Source organism: Rhea pennata, chromosome 5 (assembly GCF_028389875.1).
Source record: "Rhea pennata isolate bPtePen1 chromosome 5, bPtePen1.pri, whole genome shotgun sequence".
NCBI lineage: Eukaryota > Metazoa > Chordata > Aves > Rheiformes > Rheidae > Rhea > Rhea pennata.
Window position 1 is genome coordinate 11751971 of NC_084667.1, and position 12600 is coordinate 11764570.

A 12600-nucleotide genomic window follows, 5' to 3' on the forward strand; every position below is an offset into this window, starting at 1 on the left:
TTAGCACAATGAAGGGACTGTAGATAAGTGTTTGAAAGTACTGGAATAGCTCTGTATGATGTTCCCTCAGCCAGGTTTGTTGCCTCTTGTATGATTTTACCTGTTTTTTCCTTCTCGGCAACAGGAGCTTCTAGTAACAGATATTCCACAGTGGTGCGAATTCCTGAGGCAACTGAGCTTGAATGGTTTGTTTCCCTGAATGAAGACGAAAATGAAATTGTACGCAGTGAATTTTATTATGAGCAGGTGAGATCTGGAGAAAGAGGAGAATCCAATATAAACAGTTCCATAAAGAATTACCTCAGTATTCATGTTCATCTTTCTTTCCTCTGACTGTCAGGCTCCCAGCTCTTCCTTGTGTATTGCCATCCTCAGTCTGCACAGTAATAGTTTAGTGTGTGGCCACCAACTGATAGAGCACTGCTGCAAATTGTCTCAAGGGCTGACTAACCCTGAGGTGGATGCAGGACTTCTTATGGACATCATGAAACAATTGCTCTTCAGTGCCAAAATGATGTTTGTAAAAGCTGGAAGGAGCCAGGATCTAGCGCTCTGTGATAGGTAATTTATCAGATGTTCACTAGGCTGCATCAAGGTCAAGACCCTTATGTTTTTATACTGGAGAGGGGAGGAAAGGAGGGTTGTTTTGTCATTGAACTGCAGGCATTTTAAGCAAGAGAAGTTCATAACACAAGAATAAAATGAAAGCTCAAATAATGAAGTTCAAGTCTCATGGCTACATAATAATCACTGATAATATTCTCAGAGTAGGAGAGAAAAGATTCACAATGACTGGATAAATCTTCTGCTATTGTATTTTTCTCCTTTCAGCCACTTGTTCCATATAGGATTTTAAACCTTCATTTCCTGACATCTAGAGGATGTTCCTCAAGCTTTATCTTACTGGTACTTGCAGTGCCAGGTGCAAGCCATACACTTCTCATATGCTAGTTTGATTTGATAATGTTAGCTGGTGTCCACAATCGACATCTGCCAGTGCTCCCCTGAATGAAATGAAATGGCCCAAAGTAGCCTAAATGGAACAGACATTGAGGAACAGACAAACCTGGTATACTAGTGATTAGGAGCTACTGTTCTAAGAGTTGTCTTTGGCATAAAATTCTTTAAGATTCTTAGTGTGCATGATAGCAGTGACAGTATGTGTATCTGTTTAATCTCTGTTTTCTCCTAGCTACATCAGTAAAGTGGATGTGTTGAATATTTTGGTTGCTGCTGCCTATAGTCCGTTGCCATCTTTGGATCAGATTCTTCTCCCTGCAGCAGTAACAAGACTAAGAAATCAGCTTTTGGAAGCGGAGTACTATCAATTAGCTATAGAGGTAATACCAATAGAGGGATGCAAATATTAATAGTCCTTCTGTAGTGGCTTCAGGGTTTTTTGTTCTTCCCTCCTTTCCCCCCCAAGTTCAGCTGCATATGATGAAATGGACAATACTTAAACTGTTACAGACTAGAATTAAGTTTTTAAGCAATGAAGAAAACTTTCTGACCACTGAAAAATATTTCTGAGAGGGAGGATGGCCTCTGCTGTGGAGCAGGCTGCTGAAAGCAAGAACAGCGACCGTATCTCCTGATACAATTAGCATTGTAATGGGCAAACTACCAGAGAGTCACTTTATGGACGAATCTTACAATCAGAAGAGATGTCTGAACTCTTTGTGGTAGGACTTTTTCTGAAACTTTCATGTTTGGTTTCATTTGTCCTTAGTACTGCAGCAGATACTACTTGAGCAGCTTTGCCAGGTATTTTCTTGGAAGTCAACTCTGGTGACATATTTATCTACGAGAGTTCATCTAGTATGATTTATCTTTTTATCCTCGTCCTACTCTCAGTATTCCATAAGCCTCTGTTTATGGCATTGAAATTTGTTAGGAAGAGGATTATGATGCCACAAACAGGATTAGGATTTTTAAAGGGAAATAAACATCAGGAATAGATGACCTATTTGAGTAAAAATGGTTCATGTTTAAAGGCAGCTGATCTACTAAAGAAATTTAGGAACAGAACATAAATTTGCAGTAGTTCACAAAGTATCAATATTTATCTAAGAAGAAAACTACATGTTCTACTGCTGTTTTTAAACAACAAACCTGATTAATTCTTCTCTGTAAAAATGATTTGTTTTATGAGAAAATCTGTTCCTGGTGTGAAAAATGTCATGAGTTTTAAAACCATTGGACTGAAACGTCCTGGACATATGGCTGATTGATTAAATTTGAACAACAAAAAATATTCTTCCACATTTGGAGGTCATGAGTGTTTTAGTAGTTGGCATTTAGTGCCAGTAACCTAGGAATAGTCAGTGTGTAGGTTTTTTTGTTTGTCTGTTTTAATGAGAAATGTCTTTAGAAAATGGAATGTCATAGTCATAGGCTTTGTGTGATTTTCCAGTTTTGCTATGTTCTATATTGGAACTGTATGTTCTAGTATTAATGATTTTTGAATTTAGGTTTCTACAAAATGCGGGTTGGATCCAAGTGGAGCATGGCATGCCTGGGGCATGGCTTGCCTTAAAGCTGGGAATTTAAGTTCAGCAAGAGAGAAGTTCAGCCGATGCTTAAAGCCACCTGTGGATTTAAACCAACTGAATTATGGTTCAAGGCTGATCCAAGATGTGATACAGTATCTGGAGTCCACAGTGAAGCCCATACATGTTGTGGTGAGAGTCTTCTATTCTATCTTCTCTAAAAGGCTATGTAGTAAAGCTCTCCAAGTATCGATTCTTTAATACAAGTCTTACAGCAATGTATGATATGTTACCAAGTTTTTCTCCTTTTGTCATGGTTATGCATCGCAAACAACCTTCTTGAGAAATTCATTGACTTCCTCCTGGCAGCAAGTTGGTGGTTGATAGCACTGTCAAGAATTTTCGTAGTAATTTGGGGTGTACTCAGTGGAGGAGAAAGAAGCTGTTACTACTACAGTTTGTGGGAAATGAACTCCATCCTAACCATACGTTGTGATGCTGCAATCATGCCGTTCTTCTGTTGAGACTGGTAACTTTGCAGGAATTAAAAGGAAAAATTACAAATGCGAAGAATGTTGTCCCACTCATCTTTCCTTGGCAGCATGCACTATTGCAAGGCTTTGGATTAGCTCTGGAAGCTAGGTACTAAAAAAGAAAGACTTAAGTATAAATTGCAGAACTGCATTGATGAAAGAGCTTTTCCTAGTAAACATTCTAGGAGAATAAGAAAGCCAGTTTGGACTAGCTTGTTGGAGTAGCTCTTGAGTGGAATTTCTTTTAAATAAGCAAGCCTCCTGTCATAGAATCGTAGGATCAGTAAGGTTGGAAGGGACCTCTGGAGATCTAGTCCAGCCTCCCCGTTCAGCAGGGTCACCTAGAGCATGTTAGACAGGGTTGCATCCAGATGAGCCTTGAAGATCTCCAGAGGAGGAGACTCCACAACCTCTCTGGGCAACCTGGTCCAGTGCTCTGTCACTCTCACAGGGAAGAAATTCCCCCTCACGGTCAGGCGGAACTTCCTCTGTTCTTGCCTGGAGACAGAGCCATGCTAGCTACAGCTGCATTCAACATCTCTGATAACAAGGTTCCAGTCTAGTATTTATCTAGAGCATGACTGGTTCTTACCCCTCTAAAACCATACTTAGTTGTTTTTTTTAAAAAAAAAAAAAAAGAAAAAAAAAGAAAAAAAAAAGGAAAAAGAAACTACTACACAAACAATAACAAACCCCCCCCAAGCTTCAGGGATAGGTAAAAAAAAAATCTAGTAGAAAAGAATCCCAAAGAGGTTCTGCAGAGAAGGTTTTCCTGTTAGTCATCACCTATCACTGATTCTCTGCTTTGACAGTATGATGATGACTACTTCGCCACATTGAGGGAACTTGAAGCAACACTGAGAACAAGAAGTCTGTCCCTGGAGATGATGTGTGAGGGGAAGATTCAGCACAACAGTTATTATCAAGAGTGCTTGTTCTATTTACACAGCTATGGCACTAATCTAGCAATAATAAGCTTTTACATGAGGCATGACTGTATGCGAGAAGCACTGCTTCACTTGTTAAATAAGGTGAGTAATCTAATTTTCAATCATCTTAAACTGAAATTTGAAAAGCAGCAAAGAGCTTCAGGACTAGTCTAAACGGCAATAAATGTCATACAGCATTCTGGGCAGTTTTCTGAGGTCCTTAGTGTTATCATATACACTGTCCAGTGGCTAACAAGAAAAAATAACTTCCATTTTTTAAGCTTTTGTGCTTGTGGTTACTTTTTATTGACTTTTTAGATTTGAAATAATTCTTACTGAGAGTATACTACTTGAAACACCTAATTCCACTATCTTCAGTCTGCTAATTAATAGGATATTATTTAAGTGGTCTTACCAGCTTTACTTTTTTTTATCGTCAGCCATTCTTAGGTCATGTTCTCATCTGCTTATCAAATTTGCTTTTCAAAAGTGTCCTTTTTATCAATTTAGACATATCTTTAAAGAAAGTTGTGAGTTTTTACAATGTTGGTGAAATAATTTTACTGGTTAAGTAGTAGACATTCCAAATACTCTGTCTAGACAATTTGATGTGGAAATTTTGAATGTGGAGACTAGCATTGATTATAAATAAAAAAGGAAGGGTTGTTACTTTAAGATCATTAGCGTACTAGGTTTCTGATTAAAACATTATAGTCTTTCTTCAGACAATTTTGCAGTTGGGTGTTTGAAAACATTTTTATGTATAAAGGTTTTGTAGCTTGTATCTTACCGTCGAATTAAAAAGGAAATTAAAAATTAAACAATTCCATATAATGCCTTTAAAAAATTTATGCAGGCTGTGTGATCACTGTGCTTCTCATAGTAATATTAATATGTGGGGTGGTATTCACAAGAACAGTAGACAGGAGGTCAAGGGAAGTAATCGTTCCCCTCTATTCACTACTTGTAAGATTTCATCTGAAGGACTGTGGCCAGTTTGGGCTCCCCAAAACAAGACAGACATTGACAAACTGACAAGTCAAGTAGAAGGCCACCAAAATGGTTAGTGGACTGGAGCATGTGATACGGGAGCAGAGTCTGACAGAGCTGGGTTTGTTCAACTTGAAGAGAAGGCTAAGGGAGATCTATTTGCTGTATTTAGCTACCAAGTGGGTGATTATAGAGGAGATGGAACCAAGCTCATCTCAAGTGTATACAGTAAGCAAATGGGCAAGAGACAGTGGACACAGTTTGCAGCAAGAGAAATTCCAACTGGATATAAGGAAACAGTTTTTGCAGTGCAGGTGTTCAGACATGGGAACCAGCCCCTAAGAGGGCTGTGAAATCTTTCCTGTTGAAGGTGCTTAGGACTAGACAGGCCCTGAGCAACATGCCCTGATTTCTTTGTGTGGGAGTTTGAACCAGGTGACCTGTGGGGATCCTTTCTAACCTGTATCATCTGCTGATTGTATGACCTCTGTCACTTGATATTCCTTTACATTCTAAAAGGCAAATCTAGGTGCCACAGCTGGTTTACTTTAACCTACCTTTCTGATATTTGTGTAGGAATCCCCAGCTGAAGTGTTCATTGAAGGGATCTTTGTTCCAAGTTATGAAAGTGGAAAGCTACATATGTTGGAGAACTTGCTAGAAACCATTGATCCAGGGTTGGAGAGCTGGGGAACCTACCTGATTGCAGCCTGCAAACACTTGCAGAGAAAGAACTACTACCATATCCTGTATGAGTTACAGCAGTTCATGAAGGTAAGATGAGAGTGAGTGGCCAACTCTTTCAGTGAAGTACTGAATACTGGCAGACTTCTGGTTCTGGTGGTCTTTTTTTTTTTGTTGTTGTTGTTTTGTTTGGGTTTTTTTGAAAACTGATTTAAATCTGAATGATGGACAATTAAATTATTGCTACTTTCCAGTCCTTAAGAAAAAGGAAATCCTGAGCCCAACTGAAGTTGACCAGCTATGCATTGCTGTTGTGAGTCTGGTGCATTGCAGTAGCTTAACTACTGCTTTAAGGGTAATAGAGCACCACCTGCTTTGTGTGAGCACTTCAGTACAGACAAAGGACTAGTGAAAGCAGTTTATTTCAGTCCTCCTTCAAGTATTCAGTATATTTCTTCTAGGATCATGTTCGTGCTGCCATGACCTGCATTAGATTTTTCACTCACGGAGCGAAGTCTTACACTGAACTGGGAGGCAGACAAACATGGCTTCTAAAGATCAAGGATCATCTCAAAGTCTACCTGCAGGAGGTCTCAAGAAGTTCAGGGAGGAAAAAAATGGTATTCACCTTCCGGAAGAAAATGTCTGCTACAGATGTGTCAAGGTATCTATAAACAGGAAGCTAGGGAACAACAAAGAGGGGAAATTCAGACTTCTTTCTTTTTTAGTGGTTGTATGTAAGGTGGTTTTAGCTAACACCTGCTAGCTGTTCCTGACCCAAATCTGACTTGATCTAGTTGCTAGCAGAGGATTCCTATTGCTGTCTTCCGCTTCCACCTCCAACCTAACCCAGAAGATGAGCCTTTATTTCTACTAAACATATCAATCTGTGTCATGTAACTTTTAACTAAAAAAAAAGACATATTGTGCACAGAGAGCAATACTGAGCTGGTTAAGCTTGTTTGAATTACAGTTTAACTGTATGTGAATTATAGGAGTCAGACTTAACTAAATTTCTTCATGTTCAGAAGTGGTCTGAACATCCTCTGAACATCTCTCTCATGCTTGGTCTTTTATATCTTGGTTTTACCTACTGATTGTTCTTCTTTAAGGCTAGACTCCCAACTTAAGCAGGGGAGGATGTGAAAGGTGGAAAAGAGAGGGAGCAGATAATTATTTGGGATCCAGATTTTCTGGCTCACTCTATAGAATAATGCTTACATGTACTCACCTGCAGCTTGTGATGCATGTTGTATGCACAGATCTGAGAAGTACCTCATTGCTGCAAACTAGGCTACACCAAAGACAAAGTCAAACAGCAAGTAAAGTAATTATTGTTTGGGAATGTACATGTCTGTCTTTGAAATGTGTTCTAGAAAGTGGTAAGTTCACACCATTAACAATAAACATCACCTCTCTTTCAAAATAGTGTAATTTTTTTTCTCTCTTGTCTAGGCACATCAATACAGTTGAGCTGCAGATGGAAGTAACAAAGTTCCTGCATCGATGTGAGAGCTCAGGAACCCCTCAAATGACAGATTCTTCCCTGCCCACACTCTTTGGAAACAATAACATGAAAATGGATGTTGCTTGCAAGGTACTTACTGCTATTTCAAATAAGTCTTATTTTCTTAAACAACACCAACTTACATGCGGGTTGAAATACTTGACAGTTGGGGCAGCCTCTGGTACTATTCACTGGCAGCTTGCTTGTGCATGTATGCAACCTACTGCTTATGGAAAAAATCATGCTTTTTTTCCTCAAAGCAGCAGAGAGCAGCTGAGAACCTGGAGCCATTCTGCTCAAATTTCAAAATTTCAGAGGCAGAGGATACCAAATGCAAATAGTAATGTGTTTTTCAATTGTACATCTTACTGTGTTTTGAAGCAAGGCAAACAATGCTGTTTTTGTTACCCTTGCTAACTTCAGCTCAGCTTCATCTGCAGCTTACCCAGTGTTCCACAGTGAATCGGTGTCTGTGACAATAGACTGTGTATTTGCTCCGCTTCTTGTTGGGATTGTTCTCCATTGTTCAGCATCATGAATTGTCTTTTGGCAAAGATACTGCTTCTGGACAAAATTCAGAACTGTGGGGAGGATTGCTGCTATTTAACTGTAAGCAAGCAAAAAAAAAGGAATGTGCATCCTGAAACTTGTCTGATGTCTCTCCTTTTTTTAGGTTATGCTGGAAGGAAAAAACATTGAAGAAGGGTTTGGGATTGCATTCAGAGTCCTTCAGGTATGGAAACACCTGATAGAACAAGTGCTGTCGTTACAAAAGAGAAACCTCTACAAACACCAATTTAAGCAAAAGAGTTTTTGCCAAAGGCCTTTTAATCCCCAAAAGGGAAAATGTCTTGTGAGAAAAGTAACTATTTAAGACTTACACTGTCCATAGATTTGGAGGAATGTGTTTTGGGTGAAGAAATGCAGATTTTGCTTCAGTAAGACACTTCCAAATCTACTACAAAAGAATAAAGTGTGACCTTTATTTTGCCTTGCATCTTGTTCAGTGTCTTGCACTGGCAAAAGACAATGACAGATACGAGGTGAGAGCTCTGACTTAGCAGGTCTCTGCAGTTTGTGACAGCCATGTGAAGGCAAAGTAAGGCCAGGGCTATCTCCATGCTCCTCTCCTGTCTGACAGAGCAAAACTACTTAATTGAAAGCTGTCTTTGGGGACCTGTCCTTCCTCATGTCTGTGTAGAAGTTGAGGTGCTTGTCAGTCACTGCAGCACGTAGCCTCCAATGTTTTTTGTGCATTTCTCATCCAAATGCTAGGAGTTGCTGAAAGAGATTGCTTCAAGCAGAGCAGTGTGACAGAGGTATAGCAAGGCCACTTCTGGACAAAGGTGGCGCACTAAAGAAAGTGTCTGTTGCCTCACCACCTGTTGTGTTTTTGACTGATGCAGATGGCAGACTATGCTTCTCAAGTCAGGTCAGATGTACAAGGCAGCGCTACTGTTTGGAGTAAGATATGAAGAGCCTTAGTAAAACAGTATTTCTTAGCAGCAAAAGCAGTCACTTCCCCCTGTAAAAATGGAACAGCAAGTCCAGCTCCCCAGCATCATCTCTGTTTCCTTCCTTTTGTTTCTTTTCTTTCCTTATCCATGACAGGAGCAGTCCCAGGTTTTGTCACCTCTTCCCTCCTATGGGAGGTATACTGTGGTCCTGTTTCCCAGGATGCACAAAGTGTGGCTGCTATTGGAGGGGGCTGGAGAACCTAATAGGAGCTTGCTAGGTGAGAGGGAGGTGAGTAGGGACTATGCTTTGTGTAGGGTCTCAGCCTAGGAAACATGCTTGGCTGGAAGCTAAACTGAGTTTTTCCACCTCAGAACGGGAGACTAATCGATTAGAGCATGCTCTTTCTTGAGCAAAATGGAGTTTTACTGGTTTGATTATGGAGAAGCTTTCAGCCAGTCCTGAGCTCTGGTCACTGGGAAACTACCTGCCACCAAAACCGCTTTAGCTTTTTGGAGCATACTGTGATACTTTGTCTTCAGCAGAGATCGTCTTTTGCACAGAGTGCCTATGTGAACTTGTTGAGGACATTTGACGTGTTGTTCTGATGTTCCAACCACCTCTAGGACTTCCAGCTGGACGCTACAGAAGTGTACAGCAAAGTGGCCAAGCAGCTGGTGAAGCAGCAGAAGTACAGTGAGATCCGGCAGCTCCTCAAATGTGTCAATGAATCTGGAGTTGCAGCCAAGAATGATGGGGATAACATCATCATAAACTGTCTAAACGAGTTTAAAAACATTCCTGCTGAGGTAATGTATTGTCTTCCTTTTGAAATAAAATGGGTATATATAATACAGGATACAGAGAAACTATCCAGTGGTGCCTGTGCTGCTCTTCTAGCACCTCCTTCAAATCTTCGGGCCCTGTACCACATGCATTGTTTAAGCATGGGATCATGTGCTTTGTTTTCAGTCACTCTGAGAGGAAGCAATAGGTAGCTGTTGCATGCTCCTACTCTGCACTTTGCAAATGAGTACCCATAACGGAGAGGAGAACCTTTGCCCAGTGGGATCCTGCCAGATGCTTTTGATGGGGGTGGGAGGCATTTCCCTCCACAAAGCTTCCCTAGCCAACAGGTATTTGTGGAGACAGAAATTTCCTGCCTTCATAAGGAATGATTGTAAGAGTCTCTGTGTCCGCCACAGTATCTTTTCCATCCTAGTGATGGAAGGAAAGGTCCTCCATGAAGTTCTACTAATCGGGCAAGGGGACAAAGAGTTTGACCTGACTGCATTCTCTAGATACACCTGACAGACATGGCAGGCAGGGAAGCAGTGGTAAAGGGAAGAACTGGCTCTGTATTTTCTGTGTCTGTAGCGCTATCAGTTGGGATGATGTAAACATCTAGTTGTGATCTCAGCAGCCCATTCTTTATGGAGAGGTTTGGCTTCTGAAGGGGGAAGGTTTTGCAAGCTATAGTCACTCTAAACATGAACACCTTTTCCCTTTTTTGGATGCAGGATCTTGATAATCTGATTCAGGATATGGAAAGTGATGAAAATAAGGTAAGTAAAAGCACAGTAGGAAATCCTTCAGCAGTGGCTGAAGAGCCGAATTATAGTCTGCAGGCTACATACTCTTTTCCACCATCTTATCTCCCATCCTGACTTCAGCAGTTTTGAAGGCCACTTCCCAGATTATAGAAATCACAGTCAGTTCCTCAAGGCTATGGTATTTGTCACTGTAGCTGTGGCGTGAATGTATTGATTGATGTTATCTTTACTAGTTCCTTGACTCCCCTTGGAGTGAGAGTTAGGCATTTGTTATAGTGGAAGGAAAATTATTTCCAAGCAGCTCGTGGTGGGTTGCTTGTTCGTATTACTGCCTTTCACATATGTGCGAGTAAACTTCCTGTGGTGCAGGCAGCTGATGAGGAACAATATACCTCCAAGATGAGCATTTCAGTTTACTGTGCTTTCAGGATTATATACTATTTCCATTGTTATAGGGAGTTAAATGATACCAATTTTGATACACTTTCTTTCTGAGAACTGAGGCCTAAACTACTTGGCTGCAATAACTCTTCTTAGCTTCAGTATCAGCCTGTCAAACCACTGGAGAGTCACAAATAGATGCGTGGACTCCAGATGCATATTTATTGATGATGAGGCTCTGGCTCAGAATTTATACATTGTCGTAGATCATGTGAGGGATCAGTGGCATAACTGGGAACTCTCCTTTGTCCTGCTCCAATTAAAAAAGTCAGTGTTTTATGCAGATTGGAAAGTGGACTTTTCATTCAGCTTGTATAAGGTTTATTGCTGAAAGATGTGACCTCTTCCAGAACCAAGCAATAGATGAAAATGACTGTTTTAGAGTCTTTGATATGAGGGTATGAAAATTAATAGGATTTCTGATGCTGATTTCATAGTGATATTGTAAAGGAGTTTCTATAAGAGACAGAGACTTAGAAGAAATGGTCTGTTTATCCCCTAGAGTGGGGATCTGCTCTGTGGCCTTTTCTGCTTCATAATATGCTATTGCTGCCTTGTATTTTCCAGTGAACCTGTGCTTAAGTTTGTAAGTCAGTTTACTGCAGCTTTCTAATAAAATTCCAACTGCCTTTCCTGTTTCAGATCCAAGCCTACCTGACGTGCAACAAACTGCGTTCTGCCTACCTGGTCTCGGTGAGACAGGAGAGCACCAGAGCAGTGCAGCTAGTGCAGCATGTGCGACAGCTGGCCGAGAACAGCGGAGATGATGTTGTGCAGGCCATCTGTGCCCAGTGGCTCTCAGTGCACCAGCCCAAAGCAAGAAGTTGGCTTTCCCAGAGCAGTCGGAAGTAACTGGTGTTCGCCGTCACCCAGGAAGGGGATGACTTCAAGACAGCTCTAAGGCATGTGGTTCAGCAGTCGCTTGGTCAAAGGGAAGTCTCTTGACTGGTGGTGGTGGCAGATGTAAGCTGCTAATGTTTCTCTGGTTAAAAGGAAGGGAACTAATTTACAAGTGCCAGTCCTACATTTTGGCAAACAATAGTCGCTACCTCAGGGTGTTTTTGGCCTTTTTTGTGTGTGTTGAGATTTTCAAACTGAACAAACAAGACTTTTTAGGTTTGTGGAAGAAGGCACTCATATATTTTAGAAAGATACTAATCTTTTTGGCATGGTGGTTCTTTTTAACCCAGAAAACCTATATAGAGAGAATGGTAAAAGCTCATCAGTTTGATGTAGCCTAGAATATAATTTTTTGTGATTATGAGTTTCCCTGTAAAATTTCTGAAGACTGGAGAGCTGCTTTTACAGCGCCTGAACTAGAAGGATGATTTTTAAGTCTCTATACAAATTACTGCTACTGCTTCTTTGTTTCTTGTGTGTGTTTTTTTTCTTTTAATCTCTCCATTAGTGCAGTGTGCTCAGTTTCTTTAGTTGTTTTGGAAAGGTAGGAACTGGTTCTTCTAGGCAGGTTTCTACTTACCACTTGCACTGTCTGACATATGCATGGCACTTAAGCCCTTAATGGATGAAGTTAAAAGGGGAATATCCAGAAAAGGAGAGTATAAAGGGAAAAAATATTCTAAAATGATTAAAAATGGCCTACCTCTTTCTTCTCGATGATGATATCAAATTCTTGTGATGCAGACTTATCATTGAACAGTTGCCAATAAACTTCCACAATTTCACATCAGATAGAACAGAAGACCTGGAAATATTGCCTGTTGAATTTCAACACAGCTCTGTGTGTATCCCTGTCATAAAGGGGTTGATGGTTTTGTTTTTTTTCTTAAAAGAATAATCTTTCTGTCAGACACAAGAGAACACCAGACTGAATTTTTGTTAATTGGACGTAAACTGTACAGATCAATATATTGCCTGAGTTTGCTCTGGAGTGCATTAGGACAGATAAAAAGGAAGTATTCTATAGCTCACGGAGTGAACAGTAGCTTTTGCACTGTGTTTTTTTCCTTTTGTTGGGGGGGAGGGAAGGGAAGGGGAGAAGGATGTTCTTTCTTACTG

General features: G+C 40.5%; 1 protein-coding gene across 1 annotated transcript in view; it reads left to right on the forward strand.

Annotated features, from left to right (window-relative positions):
• The window catches only part of ZFYVE26 (zinc finger FYVE-type containing 26), a 49437-nt gene extending 36851 nt beyond the window's left edge, over positions 1-12586 (forward strand). The window contains exons 30-41 of the mRNA XM_062578062.1: positions 125-246; positions 341-561; positions 1193-1340; positions 2472-2681; positions 3835-4053; positions 5518-5715; positions 6087-6289; positions 7081-7222; positions 7806-7865; positions 9214-9396; positions 10108-10152; positions 11224-12586. Coding sequence (XP_062434046.1) covers positions 125-246; positions 341-561; positions 1193-1340; positions 2472-2681; positions 3835-4053; positions 5518-5715; positions 6087-6289; positions 7081-7222; positions 7806-7865; positions 9214-9396; positions 10108-10152; positions 11224-11433 — 1961 coding nt within the window. The 3' untranslated portion in view covers positions 11434-12586. The remainder of the gene's footprint in view (positions 1-124; positions 247-340; positions 562-1192; positions 1341-2471; positions 2682-3834; positions 4054-5517; positions 5716-6086; positions 6290-7080; positions 7223-7805; positions 7866-9213; positions 9397-10107; positions 10153-11223) is intronic.
• Positions 12587-12600: the final 14 nt, after the last annotated feature.